The sequence below is a fragment of the Callospermophilus lateralis genome, chromosome 3 (genome assembly GCF_048772815.1).
Source record: "Callospermophilus lateralis isolate mCalLat2 chromosome 3, mCalLat2.hap1, whole genome shotgun sequence".
Classification (NCBI taxonomy): Eukaryota; Metazoa; Chordata; class Mammalia; order Rodentia; family Sciuridae; genus Callospermophilus; species Callospermophilus lateralis.
The window spans coordinates 165789725-165809661 of NC_135307.1; the positions used below are offsets into that span (position 1 = coordinate 165789725).

General features: G+C 37.8%; 1 protein-coding gene across 3 annotated transcripts in view; it reads right to left on the reverse strand.

The window, feature by feature from the left end:
• The window catches only part of Plcb1 (phospholipase C beta 1), a 707068-nt gene that overhangs the window by 97247 nt on the left and 589884 nt on the right, over positions 1–19937 (reverse strand). For all 3 annotated transcript variants that reach the window (XM_076851538.2, XM_076851540.2, XM_076851539.2), the window contains 3 exons: positions 19761–19814; positions 16199–16418; positions 8130–8310 (listed from right to left, as the gene is read on the reverse strand). In XM_076851538.2, coding sequence (XP_076707653.2) covers positions 8130–8310; positions 16199–16418; positions 19761–19814 — 455 coding nt within the window. The remainder of the gene's footprint in view (positions 1–8129; positions 8311–16198; positions 16419–19760; positions 19815–19937) is intronic.

Genomic DNA, 19937 nt, shown 5'->3' on the forward strand with positions numbered 1-19937 from the left:
TGTTAAGTTATAAAACAATGAACATAAGTGTGATTTTAGAATTCAATTATGGCTTAAAATATTATTAAAAAATACTAAAAACCAGGCATTTATGGCCATGAAATGTTCATGAAATATTATTTTTATGCTACAAAAAGTTTCATTTAAAATGGCTCATATACAAGTCAGGCAAGGTGGCATGTTCTTACAGTTCCAGCCATATGGGAACCTGAGCCAACAGGATCACTTGAGCCCAGGAGTTCCAGATCAATCTGGGCAGCGTTATGAGACTAAATATCATTAAATTTGTTTTTAAATTTAACTTTAAATAAGAACTTAGAATAGGCCACAGAATTATCCCCTTGTAACTATAAATGTTAATGAGGGTGTTTACAAAAGTTATTGAAAACTAGGTGCAGGCCAGGTGTGGTGGCACACGCCTGTAATCCTAGCAGCTCAGGAGGCTGAGACAAGAGGATCCTGAGTACAAAGCCAGCCTCAGCAATGGTGAGGTGCTAAGCAACCCAGTGAGACCCTGTCTCTAAATAAAATGCAAAATAGGGAAATAAGGCTGGGGATGTGGCTCAGTGGTTGAGTGATCCTGAGTTAAAAAAAATAAAATAAAAAAGAAAAGCTCAGAATTCATAAATGATGCAATTATAAATTTTTTGATTAAAATAGAAAAAATGAGAAAATGTTTGCATCTGAACTAATTAAATGAGATCATATCTGATTAAAACTAGAAGAGAAAAGATCCCAGACAAACCACTAAAACTTCAGCAAAAGGCTTCATAATTCTAAAAGAGGTCAAGGCCACTTAATTTAGAATAAATTAAGCAAGTATTACTTAACACTTAGATGGAGGAAGGTAGCAATAATGTTCAAATGGATACTTTTAAATAATTGTAAAAGGGGATCTAACTAGAGGAGACAAGACTTGGTTTGTTTTTTATAACTAAACTGGGACAATAAAACATAGGCTCTCAACAGTCTATTTGAAGGGTAGGTCCAGAAGAGCTGCCCATGAAGATAAATACTGTGTCAATCATCTTTTTTTCTTAATGCAAAATATGTCATTTCAACATCCCTCACTTGCCAGATGTAATGCAATGATTCCTATAATTCCAGAGGGCACAAAATAAATAATCAGGCTTGTGGATTTTATTTTGGAATTTTCCTTTACAGCAGAATCTCCTTGGTTCCTGAAGTTTCTTGTAAGTTGACACAAATCAAAGTCATTCTTTGCTTTGCTTTTGGATTTGGTTCTATTTATTGCCTTTCCCCCTTAATCTTCTCTAGTCAACAATTAACATCATAAAAAAATACATTAAGATAATATATATTGTGCACAAAAATAAAGAAAAACCAAAGTTGAAAAATCTGTTGTTTCAATCTAAAATCCCTAATTATTATTTTAACACATCCAAGTTGGATCATCTCTATATTCTATAATTTAAGGGAAACTTGCATTACAATTGGAGAAAGACTTTATAAGCATTCTTGTCCAATTTTTTTTAAATTTTAGAAATAGTGATATAGACACTCAAAATGGTGAAATAATATAGTTAAAGTTATGTAGGTGAAAATAAAAATTATTTGTCCTCACACAAAATCCTTTGCAAATTATACTATCATGAAGAAAGATGATTATATTCTATTTTGTTAAATGTCCTTGGTGATTTTTATTGAATCTGACATTCAAACTATAAGGGGCTATGCACAGATTTTTCCCCTTCAAAATAGTTCCAGTTCTATACTACTCCCTGTATCTGCATTCTTTACATTGTGACTTACAGCTGCTCTCTACAAGAGATAGGGCACATTTCCCTGACCCCTAACTCCAGGCAAGTTTTATGACTTCCTTCAGTCAACAGAATGAGAAATAAGTGATAAGATCTGTACAAGACCTTGCACACTTCCACTTGCTCTCAATTGGAATTCTTTCCAACTTCTGTTTGAACAAGCCCAGGCAGCAAGCTTGTTGAATGGTGAGAGTCGGTGGATCAATCACCTGCACTGACACAGCTGATAATTAGCCAAACCCCAAGAACAGGGCTTGCTGTGACTGGCAGCTGAATGTAAGAAACAGGCATAAGCCCAACCAAGACCGCATGAACCATCCAGTTGTGTCAAACCCAAATTGCTGACACACAGAATCATGAGCTAAATAAATGGTTGTTTTAATCCAATAAGTTTTAGGGTACTCACTATGCAAAAATCTAACAGTTAAAGATGGGCATACTAATAGCAGTATTTGTGACTTCAACAGTCATGTTCTGAATCACAGTAAGTTCCTGAGAGGAGGGACCACAATTAGGTCTGGGCCACACTGAATCCTTCTACCTGAATGTGTACCACAGTAGGCCTTCAAAAAGTTCTGGTGAATGAATGGCTATGCAAGAATACTTAACCCTCAGTCTCTTAATAATGATAAATGAAACAATACAGCATCAACCCAAGGAGACAAACCAACAGTAAAACAGGGAATGCTTGTGAACAGGACATTTGTAGAAAAAAGAAATGCAAAAAGCCAGTGCACATATGGAAATATGCTCATCCTTCCTCATAAGTAAAGCAATATAATTTAAGGTAAATACAATTTTCAGCCATTTGGTCTGGAATAATTTTTTTTTAAAAGATAAAACCCTAGAAGGACATAGCTATCAGACACTGTGATAGTGTACATTGACAAAACTTTTCTGGAGAGCAATTTTCCAGAAATTCTAGAATAATGTTCTCTATAACATTAGTGTAATAACATCAACAATAAAAGAGAATAAACACAGCTCAAAATCATATCGGTAGGGAACTGAACAAATAAATTAAACTACAATCATACAATGAAATAATATAAAGTCATTGAGCAACATTAAAAAGCATGACAGAAAAAAACTGCCCATGACATAATGCTTAAGCAAAAGGAGCACTCTGTAGACAGTATACAGATTTGGGTCGTGTGTGTGTGTGTATGTGTGTGTGTGTGTGTGTGTGTGTGTGTGTGTGTGGAGAGAGAGAGAGAGAGAGAGAGAGAGAGAGAGAGAGAGAAACACCAACACCATTAGGATAATGATCAGGAAAATTCACAAATAACACATTTGACAATTGCTTTTTCCTTATTTCACTACTAAAATCTTTTACTCATTTGTCACTTTTTGTTTGGGAAAGCTTAACCATTAATCTCTCAAGAAAAATGACCCTAGGTTAAAGCCAGAATATCAGAGGAAGACAGATAATACTACACTATCAATAGAGATTATGTCTGCATTGCAATTGCCCCTGGCATATATACTTCAGCTGGGTGACCCCAAAAGGAAGGAAATGCAAGAGTATTTTCCAGACAGCTGGAACAGCATGTGGAGCTGATAGGAATCATCAAAGGAAGATGATGAGTTCCCTCAAGCTGAGCAGGATGTCAATAGCTATAATACACATTTATATGTGATGTATAAATTTATTAGCCAATTCATGTATTGCACCAAAATAGCGGGGTCTCATGAAAAGCAATGTTTTCTGTGCTTGTTATTTCTCTTCTTTACAGTTGAAAGAAGTGAGAATTATTCCATTCTCCACTGGGCAGATGAGAACACTGAAGGGAACAGTGTCCTAAAATGAGGACATTTGATTCTGGAGCCCTAATCATTGCTATCACATTTTGATGTTGCCATTTAATTTATAGCCCATAAGTATTTTCCCAGAGATTTCAGTCTGAAACATAGTATTCAGTCTACTGGGATTGGCAGGGAAATGGGGGACTCAGGTTAGTGGGTAATAATGTTGGTTTGGGGTTTTGGAATGATTGTTGGTGTAATAGCCAAGAGGATCTGTAATAAGACTATGAGGTACCAAGGTCAAGGGGAAGTAAGGGAGAAATGGATGGATTAGAATAGATTAGAATACATGGAGGAGCTGGTATAGATCAGTGGTACAGTGATTGTCTAGCATGCATAAGGCCTTAGGCATGATCCCCAGCACAGAGAAAGAGAGAGGGGTGCTGAGGGAGAGAGGGAATAGAAGAAAGAAAGAAAAGAAAAGGAAAGGAAGGAAGGGTTTATTAATTTATAATACTAGGATATTATGTTGATTCAAAGTTAGTAAATTTATAGAGTTTATCAGTTTATAAAGTTAGGAAAATTATTGCTACATGTTTGCTTTCATTTATTAGAATTATTAGTTACACATACTCCCTGAATGTGTGCAGCAACCACGTTTTAAGTTTAATTCATTTTTATTTCTATCTATCAGAGTGTTGTACAAATATGAAGTGTTCAATAAACATCTGTGAAGTAATTTATTAATTCTATGGCTTTTTTATTGATTCTTGATCTGTGGGTAGCAGTATTGAAATGTATAATCCTTAGCCAAAGCACATTGGTATTTAATCCTCAAAGCAATTCTGGGAGATGAAATATCTATTGCTTAATTTTTCTCATCACTCAAATATTCCTTTTTACCTGGGGCCTACTCACTTTTTAATTACATTACCATTGGTCTGATTTAGCCTGAGAAACCTGCTCATCACTCAAAACCACCACCAAAGAGAACTGAAACTTCTGGGTACCTTTCAGTTAAAAAAGATTCCCTGGCAGAATAATTTCTAGTTACTACAAGTGAAGCTGATAGGTAGATCTTGTATACATATAGGAGCTAAAGGCATGTAGAATAAACTGTGGATGCCCCCAAGTGGCCATGAAATAAACTTTGTGTTGTTCTAAATCCAAAGTGTTCCAGCCACTGACTTCTTAATAAAGGTCTGTATTTGTTCATTCAAAAGGCATTGGGATTTCACTTAAGCCCAAATCCACAATCATAGTGTAGAAGAAATGAGCATTTTGAATACATTGCTTACATTTTTCCCAAAGGGCCAGGCTGACATAGAAACGTACTTATTTTTTTTCCTGAATTCTAAAATGCAAATCAAAACTATTCTAAGATTTCACCTCACTCCAGTCAGAATGGCAGCTATTATGAATACAAACAACAATAAGTGTTGGCAAGGATGTGGGGGAAAAGTTACACTCATACACTGCTGGTGTGATTGCAAATTGGTGCACCCAATATGGAAAGCAGTATGGAGATTTCTTGGAAAATTGGGAATGGAAGCACCACTTGACCCGGTTATCCCTGTCCTCAGTCTATATCCAAAGGACTTAAAAACAGCATACTAGGGGCTGGGGATGTGGCTCAAGCAGTAGCGCTCTTGCCTGGCATGCGCGGGGCACTGGGTTTGATCCTTAGCACCACATAAAAATAAAATAAAGATGTTGTGTCCACCAAAAACTAAAAATAAACATTAAAAAAATTCTTTCTCTCTCTCTCTCTTAAAAAAAAAAAACCAGCATACTACAGTTCACAATAGCTAAACTGTGGCACCAACCTACATGCCCTTCAATAGATGAACAGATAAAATTTTAAAATGTACACCACCTCCTCTGCTTCTTGGGTGAGGTTTTCCCATTTATAAGTTTGTCGGGACCTTTAAACCAACCTGCTCCTTCAGGAGAAAACCAACTGAGTTGATTTTCACACCCTTATTAATGGAATTACATATGCTGCTTTTTGTCTAGGTATTGCTCCTGGAGTGTTGGATTTTTCAGTTCTTTTCTGTGATTTCTGCAGCTCAAGTTCACTCCTCCCAATAGGCCTTCTTGGGAAATCCAGGCTTCTGTTTTTAATCTATATTCAGTATTCTTATTTTGGGAATCTCCTATGAATATTAAGATACTCTCTTACTCTGCCACAGTTTTTTTTTTGTGAAAAAAAAAAATTGCCATGTTTCTTTTCTTGGAAAATGGAGTCTTGTTCAAGGGTTGGGTCCCTGGGGAAACTCCAGATGATGGTGGCTGGGTTTTGTAGACTTCTAAGTAACATTCATTCTATTGGTCAACTTGAGTCATCTGCTGGTGAATGCCATGACTTCTCAACCTCTTGGTCCACGGTTGGCTTGAACTGCCCCTGCCTGGAGGACCAGTTCTCACCATGTCCAGGACAGGACAGACCCAGAGTGGACACTGTGACTTTAGATCATGTCAGTGCACTGTTCAAAACTTTCAACAGTTCCCACCTCACTCCAAGTGAAACACAGTGGCCTTAGAGAAGCCTAAAGACCAAGAAGATGTGTCTCCCACCCCAAAAGTTCTGTCACTCTAACTTGACACCTTATCACCTTTCTCAGACAGAGCTACCCTGCTCTATCTTATCCCAGAGTGTATGTATGTGATATCTTCTGCCTAGAAAAACCTTCCTCCATGTGTTGCAGGGGTCATTCCTTTGCCTCCTGACTCGCATGCTGCTTTCTCAGCGAGTCCTTCCCCACCTACTTCCTTTAAAATTGTAAACCCACTCTTCATCCTTCCCCAGTCTCCGCTCCAACTTCTCTATTTATGATAGTATTTTTTTTTTCCTTTTAAGCCCTTATTCCTACCTAGTATACGGCATATTTTTGCCCACATTTTTGTTTTTGTTCTTGTTTAGGGACATTGCATGGAATGGGAATCATAAGAGGCACCTACATAATGGTCCTAAAGTAGGGGCTCTAGTATCGAAGACCAAAAATCAAATCCCCCAAATACCAGTTTCTAGTTGTGGAATCCTGGAAAAGTAAATAAATGTTTCTATTTTCTCTATTTTTTTTAAACACAAAATGGGCTGAAAATAGTAACAAAGGTCACTGGTGTGAGGATTAAGTTTCCATAAATGACTTAGTTTAGGCACCCCTGGTGAGGGTCCAATGCAAAGTTGCTACTTTTATTCTTATAATCATTATATTCTAGAGTAGTAGGCCTGGGTCACTCAGAGAAGAAAGTCACATGGAAGTGGTTATGGCTGGGTCTCAAAGCCATTATCTCCTAATAAAACTGGTATTGCCTTTCTCAGGTCTGTCAAGGCAATCCCCTCCAAACACCCAAACCAAGCTCTGCTCGACTGTTCTTTCACTGCTTCCATCTTATTTTAGAAGTTCAAAACAAGGTGAGCCATCAAAATTATGTGAAGATTGTTAAAAACAAAGCTCTGATACTCCTTTAGGGTATCAGGAAGTGGTTCTCAAAGCATGTTCCTAAGAACAGAAGTATAATCAACACTACCTCTACAAGACTCCTGTTGAATTAAAATTTGGGATAGGGCTTAACAATGTATCTTTTAACAAATTTTCCAGGTTATCTTGACTTACACTTATGTTGAGAATAACTGATCAAGTGGAGCCTGGTTTTTGATAACCCATTCATATGAATCCTTTGCATATTATCATGGAGGTGCAAGTACTCGCAGTGATCCCCTATCACACAGTAATGGCTAAACCATCTGCAGATTTCCAACCATATAAGCAGAAACAGCCTCAGAATTCTATATGTGCAGACCCTCAGCAAGAAATGGACAGATCATAGAAATACCTCTTACAACCCATTTCCTATGGATTCACTGCTTTAATTTCTATTAAAATTACTCATTTGATTTGTTTTTGAGGCTACTTTGTTTTCAAGACTACTTTATTGCTTAATTTATTTAATATAGCCGTTTTTAAATATTAATTATGTCCCTACTATGTGTCAAGACCTCAACAAGGGAGAAAATGTCACAATCCATGAAAAAAAAAAATGGTGGTGGTGGTGGGTAGTGAAACTGATCTCTAACAGAGAGGATGGTGTTTGTCTCCATAGGGAATCCCAGAAATTGGAAAGATAACATTTCCTATCAGTCCTTGGTCCTTTAGATGTTGACTCTTTAAAATGTAGGAGAGTGAGCTGTGTATTTTTTTTTTTTTTCATTTCTTGAGAAGCTCAGTGACACAGAAAATGTTAGAATTTACTTGCAGCATGTTCTTAATTTTGTTAAGTAAGGCTAAGAATTTATTTACTTTCCTGTGCAATTCCAAAGATACCCCCAAAACCCATATCCCCTAAATGAGTTAGGGTCAATAAAAACAATAAAGCACAGCCACATTGAGGGAATAGAGAAAAGCTTAGTGAAGATGGTAGAATAATGGAGTGTAGAAAATATTAGCATGGTAGACAGCTGGTGGCTTCCATAGTCTCCCAAGATGGTACCACTTGCACCTGCCCTTGTGTCCTTTGAATTACACAAGAGCATAATACATTTTCTATAGGAAAGAGGTTTTCAGCCACCCAAATATGAATCATGTTTCTTGGGCTTACCAGTTTAATATGTTCTCGCTTCTGGTATTTTTCACTATAATATTGTTCTTGCCGAAGATTAAGCAGCTGCTGCTGTTGTTTGTCCTTCAGGTCTATTAACTTCTGGGTCATTTCGGCGTCCAGGGCAGCAAGATCTTGCTCAATTGTTGATGAGCCATGGTCAGGGCTGCTGGGCTCTGATCTGCAAAGAACACAAAGCTTGACTCACAAAGCACACAGGTGGTAATAAAGCTCAGGGAAGGCTGTCTGCAAGAGTTCCTCCTAGAGAAGCCATTTGGAAATGAATATTTTGATAAGCCCAATGTTGAATTCAATAATATTGGAAATAATTTTCTGGATAAGCCACTTGTTCTAGAGGATGAGACCTCAAAGACAAGTTTAGCAACAGAAGGTTTTAAATTACAGAAACAAATGAAATTTGTGTTGCTCCAGGAAGAGGCAGGGGCCAAAAGAAAAGGAAGCTCAGGAAGCCAGGAAGCTAAGAATCCTAACTGTGGGGGAGGTGAGAATGATAATCCTGTTTGGGAAAAACACTGTCTAGTAAAGGTTTTTGAGACCTTCCTCTTGTTTACTTATTTGTTTTTAATGTGGCATGTACAATGTCATCCCAGTTCCATTTTCTCTCTAAAAACTTTTTACTATGTTGAGTGGATTCTCTTGGGGAAGGTTGAAGATGTGCCATATTTTGCATATGGAGTGTTATGGATTGAAAATAGAGAGCAGGTACAGACATCCTGTGCAGATAACTTTCCCAGAAAACTTCTGAGTTCTGTTTCTTAAAGATTTTTAATAGCAAGGGCACATTATAAAATATGGTTCTTTGGGGTCTGAATCAACTTAATTGATATCAGTGAGGTCAGGGCACATGACAGTCAGTGTAGATAATAAATGACTGGGTCAGAAAGATGGGGGCTGATTCTGGAGGAAATGAAATGCTAATATCTCCAAAGTCTTCCCTCTTTTCCTCCACCAGTTGCCAAGGATACCTGTCTCCAAGGAATTGTTGTTCCCTCTAAGGAGTTGTAGGGGTATAAGAAGTACCTCCTGGGTGGTTCCTTTCCTGACCTTTTGGGCAGATACAGAGAGGTACCCTTGGAAGGCTTCTCTCCCATCTTTGGCCCACCGTTTGGCTACCAGTCACATAGTCAGGATGGGTAGGAGAGGCCAAGAGAACAAAGGAATTCTAAAATGTATAAAAGAGGCAGGACACCCCCACTTCCTCAACACCCAGCTCTGAGGCCCCTTCTCTGCAGAGAAGTCTACCCCTGTTCTATCTTTTAAATAAAACTTGCTTTCTAGGCTTGCCTTGGCATTTCTCAGGAGTTCTATCTTCAACATTCCGGGGAAACTGAACTTGGCACTGATTGATTCTCATCACCAGCAGCAACATCACTACCCAAATGGTACTTTCCTCAAAGTGCTTCAGTTACAAAGGAAAGGAGATGTATAGAGTGCAATTTATATATATATATATATATATATATATATATATATATATATATATATATATATATAATAACAATATATATATTGTATATATATAATATATATTTATATTATATATAAATATAATATTCTTAGAATAAGTACTTCATACTGAGTGCTTATTCTGTGCAGGAGTATTTTCTCTGCACTGTTCTTAAAGAATTAAACAGATCTTTAAAAGGTTAGGACTAGTGTTCAAATAGGTTAAAACAATTCTCCCTAACTCATGTCATGATTTTGTATAATTTTGTACTTTGTATTATCACTTGTAGAAAACAATAGAAAGGGAGACAGAGTATTGGGAACAAGAAACAGAGGAGATATGCTGTTTTTGTTTATATGGAGCAGCCCTCAGAAAGCAGACCAAACCACCCTTGACATTCATCACATTGGACTTTGCCTCCATCTTCTTTACTAGCAATCAGATAGAATTAGGAAGAGAATGTTTCTTAGAATCAGCTATTACTAATTCCCGTTATTTTTTCTTTGAATTAACTTAGCATCATTGGCCCCACAGGAAGCTGGTGTTAAGATCTTATTTAGTCAAATAAAAGATGCAGAACTCTCCTCAAATTTTCTTTTTTTATGTGCAATGCTAAATGAGTACCACCACTCTCCCAGACTCATGGATACTAGCATTGAATTTTCTGAGATGGCTGCCATCTTGGCATGAGCTTTAGTTACATTTATCATCTTGTGTAGTTGGAAGTCAGTGTAGCCAGAACGTAAAAGTGTTTCTTCAATCAGCTGCAAGAACCACAGCAGAGGCAACTCTCATTTACTGACTACTCAACATGTGCCAGGAGCACTCACAACAGCTTGCTATTTAGGCATGATCCTCTCCAGAATTGTGTGAGGACCCCGGATCTCAGTGAGACAGTTTGCCCAAGGACACAGCATAAGGGTGCTGTAGTACACCTGCCTGTGGACAAGCACCCCTGGGAGACACAGACAGACAGCACCTGTGCCTTTCACAACAGCACAGTATCATCACATGCCATATCTTAAAAAAGATTATCTTTGAGTAAACTGTTCTGCACATTATATGGAAAGCTCAATTGAGACAATGGATAATTTGAGTAAGAAAATAATCTAATGGACATGATGCCAATTTGTTATTCCAAGGTATTTTCAGGATTATATCACAAAATAAGGGAGATGGCCGACAGACATAACCAAGACCTTGGTGGTTTTGTTTCTTCTAATGTATCATTAAATAGTATGTACTTGATGATTTTTGTTGTTGTTGTTTTTGAAGGAATAGTATATAAACACATCTAGGTGAACAATATTTTCTCATCTTCTGTAAAAACAGGGTTGAAGGCATTATTCCCAAATGCTGCTTATACAAGATGCATGAAATAGATTCTATGGTAATTTAGTACTGGGAAAAAATTTGTCCCTCTTGAAAGAATAAGTAAGTTTCCCTTAATTAGATAAGGAGAACTATCTGATCCTTATTTCCTTTTCTCAGAGACTAAGAGGTTAATTCAGTGTTCAAAGACAGAAATTACATTAAAAGGGTTGTACTGTCCAGTGGAAACACAATGTGAGCTACACATGATATTTTTTCCATGTAATTTAAGACTTTTAGTAGTAACCTCCTTAAAAAGTAATAATAAATGAGGGGTTGTGCTGTAGCTCAGTGGTAGAGCATTTATCTAGCATTCACAAAGCCCTGGGTTCAGGCCCTAGCACCACCAAAATAAATCAATAAGTAAGCAAATTAACAAATAAATAAACAGTATAAAATATGGTATATTTTATTTAATCTAATACATCTAAAATAATATAAATTCAACATACAATTAAAGGATCTATTTGATATTATACCCTTAGAAATGTGGTGTGTATTTTTCTATTACAGAATATCTCAATATTGACAAGCCACATTTTAATTGTTGTTGCTGGGGATGGAACCCAGGGCCTTGCATAAGCTAGGGACCTGCTCTACCACTGAGCTGTGCCCCTTGCCCAGGTGAGCCATTTTCAAGGGTTCAATAGTCAACATGTGGACAGCAGCAAAGATCTAGATAATAGGTTGAAAACTCAGTTTGTTCATGTGTGTATGGGAGTGTGTACTGTTTTTTTATTTTTGTAGGATTTTTACATACATGTCACCTATGATGCTATTTTGATACCCTATTGGAAGCTTACAGAATGTGACTTATAAGTAAATAAATGAATAAGCAAACAGATATGTACATATCACTAAAGGAGACATTTTGGAGATGTCTTAGGCCACACTTTGCCTATACCAGCTTTGTAATTGCAGGTAAATGTTAATGTCTTTAGCATTTAACTTCCTCCTTGAAGAAGTGATAAATTTCACCTAGATGGCATATAAGTCTGTTCCATTTCTAAAGAAAGATGATTTTGTTATTTTTTAAATCTCAAGTATTGCATTTTGATTGTGCTTTCAAGTGAGGCACCCATTATGTCATATGTCACAATATGGATCTAAAACATGCATCTTACCTCTATCACCGACCTGGCATCAAAATAAGATGATTCAACAAGGGTGGAAAGGAAGGATGGAATGCTGCCTGCCTTATTCCTGGCTCACATGCTCATACAGTTGCAGGTTGATTTATCACATTTTCAGTTAAAGAACAAAGCTTTATTTCTCAGGGGAGATTATTATAAGTCAAGCCCCCGAGAGACTCTTTAATGAGAAAGTCAATGACGATGTTTCCCAGAAAGCTTTCAATAACTGCACAGTTAACTCTACATATGATTTCCTAGGGCTGTGCGGATCAGTGGATTATCTTTGACCATATTGTGTTCATTCATTAGCCAATATATGGAAATTCATGGTGTCTGATTACAGTAATTTGTACACCGTAATTACAGAGAATGAAGTGGAGAGATGATTTTAAATAATTTAAAAGATTTTTTCACCTCTGTAATGTATAATTCATTAAAATACAAAATATATATTGAAATTGAACATATATGTTTGCCTTTGAAAATGATAAATCTTCTAAACTATATATCTTAATATCACAAATAACGTTTTACTTTTAAAATTGTGCGAGTGAATGTTTACAAAGATTTTAGTATAATGCCTTTCACAATATTCTGTTAGTATTATAAATATTTTTTATATTTAGCTCAATAAACCCAAAGCAAGATGAAGATTATCTGTGCCCCAAAAGAACAAAAATAAAATTTAAGGTGATGAATTTTTATTTCCATTTCCCTAATTGCTAAATTTTGAATATTGGTATGTAAAAATGAACCCTATTGATTAGAGAGCTACACTTTGCAAAATATTATTCATTGTCAATAAATTCATGCAACAAGCCTGCATAGGATGTTCAAAGACATTCCAGGAATCTAAACTTAGAAGAATAACTTTGGACCTTACAGGATAGTTGATAAATAAATTTGTTTATTTGGGTATTTTTATTTCATGTATCCATTCATGGTGTAAGACACTAAAGGAAAGGCAGTTATAAAGATTCCAAGTCCTTTGTAGGAGTCTAGAAACACTTCCAGGAAGCAGTCACATGCCTGCAGGGATGCAGGTTCCAGATCTACTATTTCACAGATACAGGTGGGCTCTTGGCAAGGTGGGGGTGGGTACCATGCTGTGGCTGCGCTCTGACTGCAGCCTTGTGTGTTACATGTGCTAATAGGGGGGGGGGGGCACCATTTTACTGAACTTCAGGTCCTTGCTTGTCTAGGGTTGATGATGCCTGTACCTACTTCATGGTGCTGCTGTGGGAAATACATGGGACAGTGCATATAAATGCTCCGGACTTGCTCTAGGTGGAATGGTGTCCCCTCTAACTTCATGTCCTTCCCAGAAGCTCAGTTTATTACCTTATTTGGAAATTAAGGTAATAAGGAAATTATTACCTTATCCTAAGTTACACCTGTGCAAAGAGAATCTATAAGCCAAGGTATGTCAGGTATTTCTCACAACCACGAAAAGCTAGAAGAGTTAAGGAAAGCTCCTCCCCTAGACCTTTCAGAACAGGTACCTGCTGGTACCTTGATTTTGGATTTCTAGGCTCCAGAACTGTGAAGCAATATATTTATTTTAAGATAGTGGTGCATGGCAGTCGTAGGAACCCAACAGAGTTAGTGGAGCATGGCAGTTGTAGGAACCCAATAGAGCCTACACGCCTGGATCTTCCTTGACACGTAGTAGAGGGGCTTGTCTAGGACTGGAAGCAGCCCCTTACCAAAGGTAAAAAGAGAAATCTCTGTGTGGTCAGTCATACTAGTGTCTACCAAGTCTGGGGTAAGCTATGATGACAACCCAAAGTGGAATTCTAAGAGCAAATGATATTTTGAAATTCATATGGAAATCAATAATCCAAAATGGGGATTCTGACAACTGGCACATACTTTTGTTGGAGTTTAGAGGTAGGGCTTGCAGCCTTCATGGCAGAGATTTGCAATTTTAGAAAGTCCATTATGCAGGAGAATCCTAATTCCCTATGTTATCATGGTGGGATCTAAGTAGGAGCTACAGGGTTTTGTATGGGGCACTGGGGATTAAGGATGGGAAGGTAGATAGAGACTGGGCCCAACGAGCCCTTTAGGCCACCCTTATATTTTTTAGATGACTTTGAAGGATGCTAGACCAGGGCCATCAATGGCAAGTGTCTGGACCAGTCGCATTGACAAACCCTGGCAGCTTGTTAGAAAATTCGGAAGCTCAGACTCCACCCAAGGCCCATGTGACAGCACTCTGTGTTGAGGCTCAGAAGCCTGTCTTTGAGCAAGCTCTCTGAGCGATTCTCATGTACCTCATGTGAATACATCAGTCTGGTCTAGATAAAAGTCCGTGAATAGATTTAGCCTGGAGTGACCGCATGAGTTTTCTTCTCCACATGGATTGGTTTCCTCCAAGTTTCTAACCCCATATCCTAGGCTCCTCTTAAAGTCAGGTATCCATCTATTCTCTCCATGTCTACCACATCATCCTAAACCAAACCATTATACGACATCACTTGGCTGGATTCATGAAAATGTTTCCCCACTGGTCACCTGGCTCCCACACTGAGTCCACACTTTGAATTCTATCAATCGACCAGCAGCAACAAGCATCACCCACCTTGGACCTGCTGAATCAGAGCCTGCAACTAAGAAGATCCCTGGTGACTATATCTATCTGAGAAGCCCAGCTAAGGATCTCTCTTTCATTCAGCAGCTGGAATAATTTTTTGAGAATATTAGTTAGACACAACAATTCCACTTATTTTTTTTCAGTGAATTCGTATTGCACTTACATAAATTCTGGATTATTCATACAAATTCTGAGGAACCCAGTAGTATGATTCTCTCTCCAATTTCCCAGCTCATCTTGTTTCACTCTACCCATTTTTCACTCTGTCTCATCTACTTTGCCAAATTTAGAGTTCTTGGAACAAATACATTTTTTTCCCCTGCCACAGGGTCTTTGCATTGTCTGTTCCCTCAGCATGGAATAATTCTCCCTCATCCCTGACATAGTTGGCTATGATTTATTCTTTACATATCACCTCTTTACAGATTGACATGTCAGAAGGGTTCTCCTATCCCAAGCTATTCTCTATCACATTATCCTTTTCTTGAGAGTATTCATCACAGTCGGAAATTATTTGGGGTATTCATTGTTAATTGCTTATATTTCCCACATTACCTCATTAGCTACCTGAGGGTGAAAATTGTGCAGGTTATATTCATTACTGAGACCTTGGGATATAATATGCATTAAATAAATATTAGCTGAATGCCTGTGTGAGGAAATGCTTCTCCCATCAAAGTCTGGGTACATGAGGCTATGGGGACCCCGGCCCCAAACATAATGCAGGGCATTATGGGAGATAGGGCTGCAAGAATTGAGGCTTCTGTTTTCTCTAAGACAAGCTGCCTCTTCAAATAGGTTCTAGGGACATAAGGCCATGTTTTTATACCTGCCAGATTGGCAGCTGTAATGTAGGCAGTCAGTCAACTGGGATTAGGTCCATGGGCAGAAAGAACTAAAGGAGTACTTGATGTCTATTCTCAGAATTCGGCAAAATACAGAAAGTCACAGCTGAGCCTGCTACTGTGCACCTATAGTCCCAGCTGCTCGGGAGGCTGGGACCGGAAGATCAATTGAGTCCAGGAGTTGAGAAACAGCTTGAGCAACAGAGCTAGGCCCTATCTCTTGGGGGTGAAGGGGGCGTTGGAGGGGGAGAATGATAAAAGAAAAAAATCAATAAGTTCTTCCCACAAGCAAAAGTGACTCAAAAACCATACAGAATGGAGCTGTTTGTGGATTGGGAGGCTGAGGCAGGAAGATCACATGTTCAAAGCCAGCCTCAGCCATTTAGTAAGGCTCTAAGCAACTTGGTGAGACTCTGTCTCTAAGTAAAAAACATGAAAAGGGCCAGGGATGTGGCTCAGTGGTTAAGCGCCCCTGGGTTCAATTCCTGGTCCAAAAAAGAAAAAGAAAAAAAAAAAGAGTTATAGAGAATGGAAAGTGCTTGGTGGCTTTTCTTTTTGGGTGGTGGGATAGATACACAATATGGCATAAAAACACAACCTCAGGGACCCATGGAATTGACTCTTCATGTGGTAAAACAGATACTCATTTAACTCACTTTTTCTTGCTGTCCTTTTTGGCTGACTTCTCCAGAGCTGCCCTCCTTCTCAAGTAGTCATTCTGAATCTCATTATATTTTGTAGTGTGTTCTTTGATCAGGTCAGTAGTTTTCTTGTGGTGTCTCTTCACCAGGTCTTTCATTTCTTTGTAGTGCTTCTTTTGAAGTTTCACGAATGATTTCTGTTGCTTTAGCTCTTCAATCGTCTGTGCTTCCACTTCTGCAACCAAGGAGCATAAGAGCTAAGGGACAGGAAGGACTGACGGCACAGAGGAGCAGCCACCTGCTCCGTGAGCCACAGCTGTCTGATCTTGGCCAACTGAAGCTTAAGAGTAAAGTCAGATGCCAAATGGATCCAGGTTTTAGTCTGTCTCTATCTCCTGCTAGTTCATGGCTGGGTTACCAACTTCTCTTCATTTGTATTTTATTTTATTTTAAGTTGGGATTCCTTAGAGGCTGAGCCCACAAGGGAATATTCAGGTTCATGTGACTGACTGAAGGCCTCCGAGGGGAGGGAGATGAAGCAGGCACATAGGGCAGGGGCAGCAGCTGAACAAGGATGTGTCTCAGCTGCTGTTGAGCTTCTGCCTGATCCCAGGGAAGCTCAGGAGGGTGAACTGTCCCCCAGGCTCAGTCTCCTCATAAGCAAGAGGGTCAGTTTCCTCACATCTTTGTATAGTCAGTGGGCAGAGGCACAATCTTCTGGACCAGGGTCTTCCTTTGGGCTGAGGGCAATTGGGCAAAGACAGGGATGCTAGAAGCTGTTTGCAGCCAACCCTTCCTACAGCTGGGACATGGTGCACCAGATGTGTGGGAAATCTGGCCAGGACACCCACAGCAGCCACTTTAAGGATTTAAAACACTTGTACTACTTTATAGTGAAATGAAAGAATTCACAGAACGTGTTTAACAGTTTTTGACATTGTGTCCACAGAGGCTCAGTAAATAATTATGCAGGTTCCGTAGTGCCATCTCTATGGGGGACCACTCACAGTAAAGACACCATACATCTGTACAGGTATCTCAACAGTATCCAGCAGTAAGATGTCTCAAGGGAGCACCCTTTAATTTAGTTTGCAGGAAGACATCCCAAGGGTTAGTGCCAGCCTATATAGCATCATATTCAATGTTGAGGAAACATTTATTAGGAAAGAGCCTGACCTTAAAACATTCTGTACTTCGCTGACATATTTCATAGATTCTAGAATCTGCATTTTAAAAATATGTTCACATTTCTGAAATAAAAATACTACTTATGGTCAATGGGATACCAAAATTTTGCAGGATTTTTCTTACTTAGCAATACATGAGCAATGGGTATCTTTCAATTGATGGTGTCTTAGCTTCAGTGAATTATCATTGACTTGGACTAGATTAAGTCAAAGTTCACATATTTCCACCCTATGATCTGAACTTTTTGCTTTGGGGAACAAAAAAAATGTTACCATAAATATTTAGAAATGTCGAGAGATTCAGAAATAATATATGCCATGAATAACAACAGACCTGAATAGAAAATGAGATGCCGAGTGGATAAACACTAAAATCAGAACAATAATTTATGTTCCTAAATGCTAAAATCGTTAAGCAGTTGAAATACACTTCCTTCCCTTAAATGTTTCTATTCTCTTAACATTTTAATTTAATTTTTTTTTTTTTTTTTTTTTGAGATAGAAGCTCTAGAGAAAACCAGGTACATTTATTTAATGGTTTCCTTCAGGTCCAAACTGACTCATCATGGTTGTATAATAAGATCTCACATTAAGAATTTATAATCCTAAGGAATTTCTGCACTTTGGGCAATAGATCCAACCGCATTTCCTTAAAAATAATTCACAGCATATCAGCTATCAATGGTTTAAAAAAGAAGCTCCAATTTTTGATAAAATTTTCACATAAAATTCTGTATTGTAGTTGGGTACGGTGGTGAATACCTGTATCCCAGTAGCTTGGGAGGCTGAGGCAGGAGGATCATGAGTTCAAAGCCAGACTTAGCAACTTAGTGAGGTGCTAAGCAACTTAGAGAGACCCTGCCTCAAAATACAAAAAAAAAAAAAAAAGAAAAGAAACAGAATAATTGAAAAATGGGCTGGGGATATGGCCTATTTCTGGGTTTGATCCCTAAAATCAAAAAAACAAAAACAAATAAAAAAGGTTATTCCTATGACACTTTCTAAAGTATAAAGGTAATGTCCATTTGTATAGACACAAACATCCCTTCTGAGTAAATCACCAAGACATAATAAGGTTAATATATCTCCATAGACCATATGTATTTTTAATTTGGGGGGGAACTGGAATTTGAATCCAGAGGTGCTTAACCACTGAGTCACATCCCCAGCCTTTTTATTTTTATTTTGAAATAGGATCTATCTAAGTTGCTTAGGGCCTTGCTAAGTTGCTGAGGCTGGCATTGAACTTCCTCTCCTCCTGCCTTAGCCTCCCATGCCACTGTGCTCCACCTGGCCCAGAACATTGATGTATTCTTGAAAAACACTGGACCCTTATATTAAGCATCAATGTAGTACTGTTTTCTATGGAACTAAGACTTTTAAGATATTTTGTTTGCTTCTAATGTTCTCCTCAAGTAATTTTTCCATGCATATTTTGTGTGTTTTTGTGAAATATGAATGCTTACAGAAAAGTACATCAATCCTAAATACACAGCCCTGTGTATTTTCATAAAGTTAACATGCTTCAAATACCATCACCAACGTGAAAAATCAGAATATCGCCAGCATTCCAGACACCTTCTTTGTGGTTCCTGCCCTTACCAGGTATAACCCAATTCTGGGGTTCTAATGGCATGAATGGATTTTGCCAATCTTTGTTTTCTGCATTATACTTAGGAGTGTTATCCATATCAGTGTGTGTGACTTTCTCATGACTGTATCCTATTCTATATTGTCAATTTGTTACAACTTATTCATGGATCTTACATCCTTCTGGTTGTAGACATTTGGCTCTTACCCAAGTGCTCTTTTGGGTGAACGTGCTTGTACATTTCTGTTGTGTATTGGACCAAATATTTTAAATATTTTTAGGACTCTACTACTTATTGAAAATTGTATTGAAGAAAGCTTATACTGATTCTAGGACCACTAGTTTAGATAAAACTAACCAAATTTAAAATAATTTTAAGCTGTATCACGGTTCTTAAACACCATGCATTTTATGGTCACAAATGGGTGAAATTCTGTATATCTAAAACACAGTTAATTTTCGGCATTTTAGGAAGAAATGCATTACTGTTCACACGGCCATACCCAGTAGGAATCTATTCTTTGATTCTGAAATAGCTATCTTGTAAAAAATATATATTACTTTTATGCCAGTAAGGTCCTATTTACTAACTATGGTTATTTCTCTCTGATTACATCATGTAATGTGGCCTATAAATTTTTTTTTAAAAGAAGAACTCTTAGATCTTTTTTAAAAGAAGAAATATTAGTGATCTCATTTTTCAGAGAAAAATGTAAATTGATTCTCTAAATACTTACAGTGTCTAATATTCACCTACAAAATTCCATGGAGCTTGGGGTGGGGGAAGGGTGGTATTTACCTGTTAGGACGCTCTGAATAAGATCTTCTGTTTTGGCAGGAGCCTTGACAGAACCTGCAATACAAAGGCAAAGTAAATAACCTTCAAAAAGTTTGGTCCTTGATTCTAAGTTTCTAAGAATGAAAAATGGTGGTAGAAAATTATTTATAACAAGATTACTCCAAAAAAGTCTTTGTT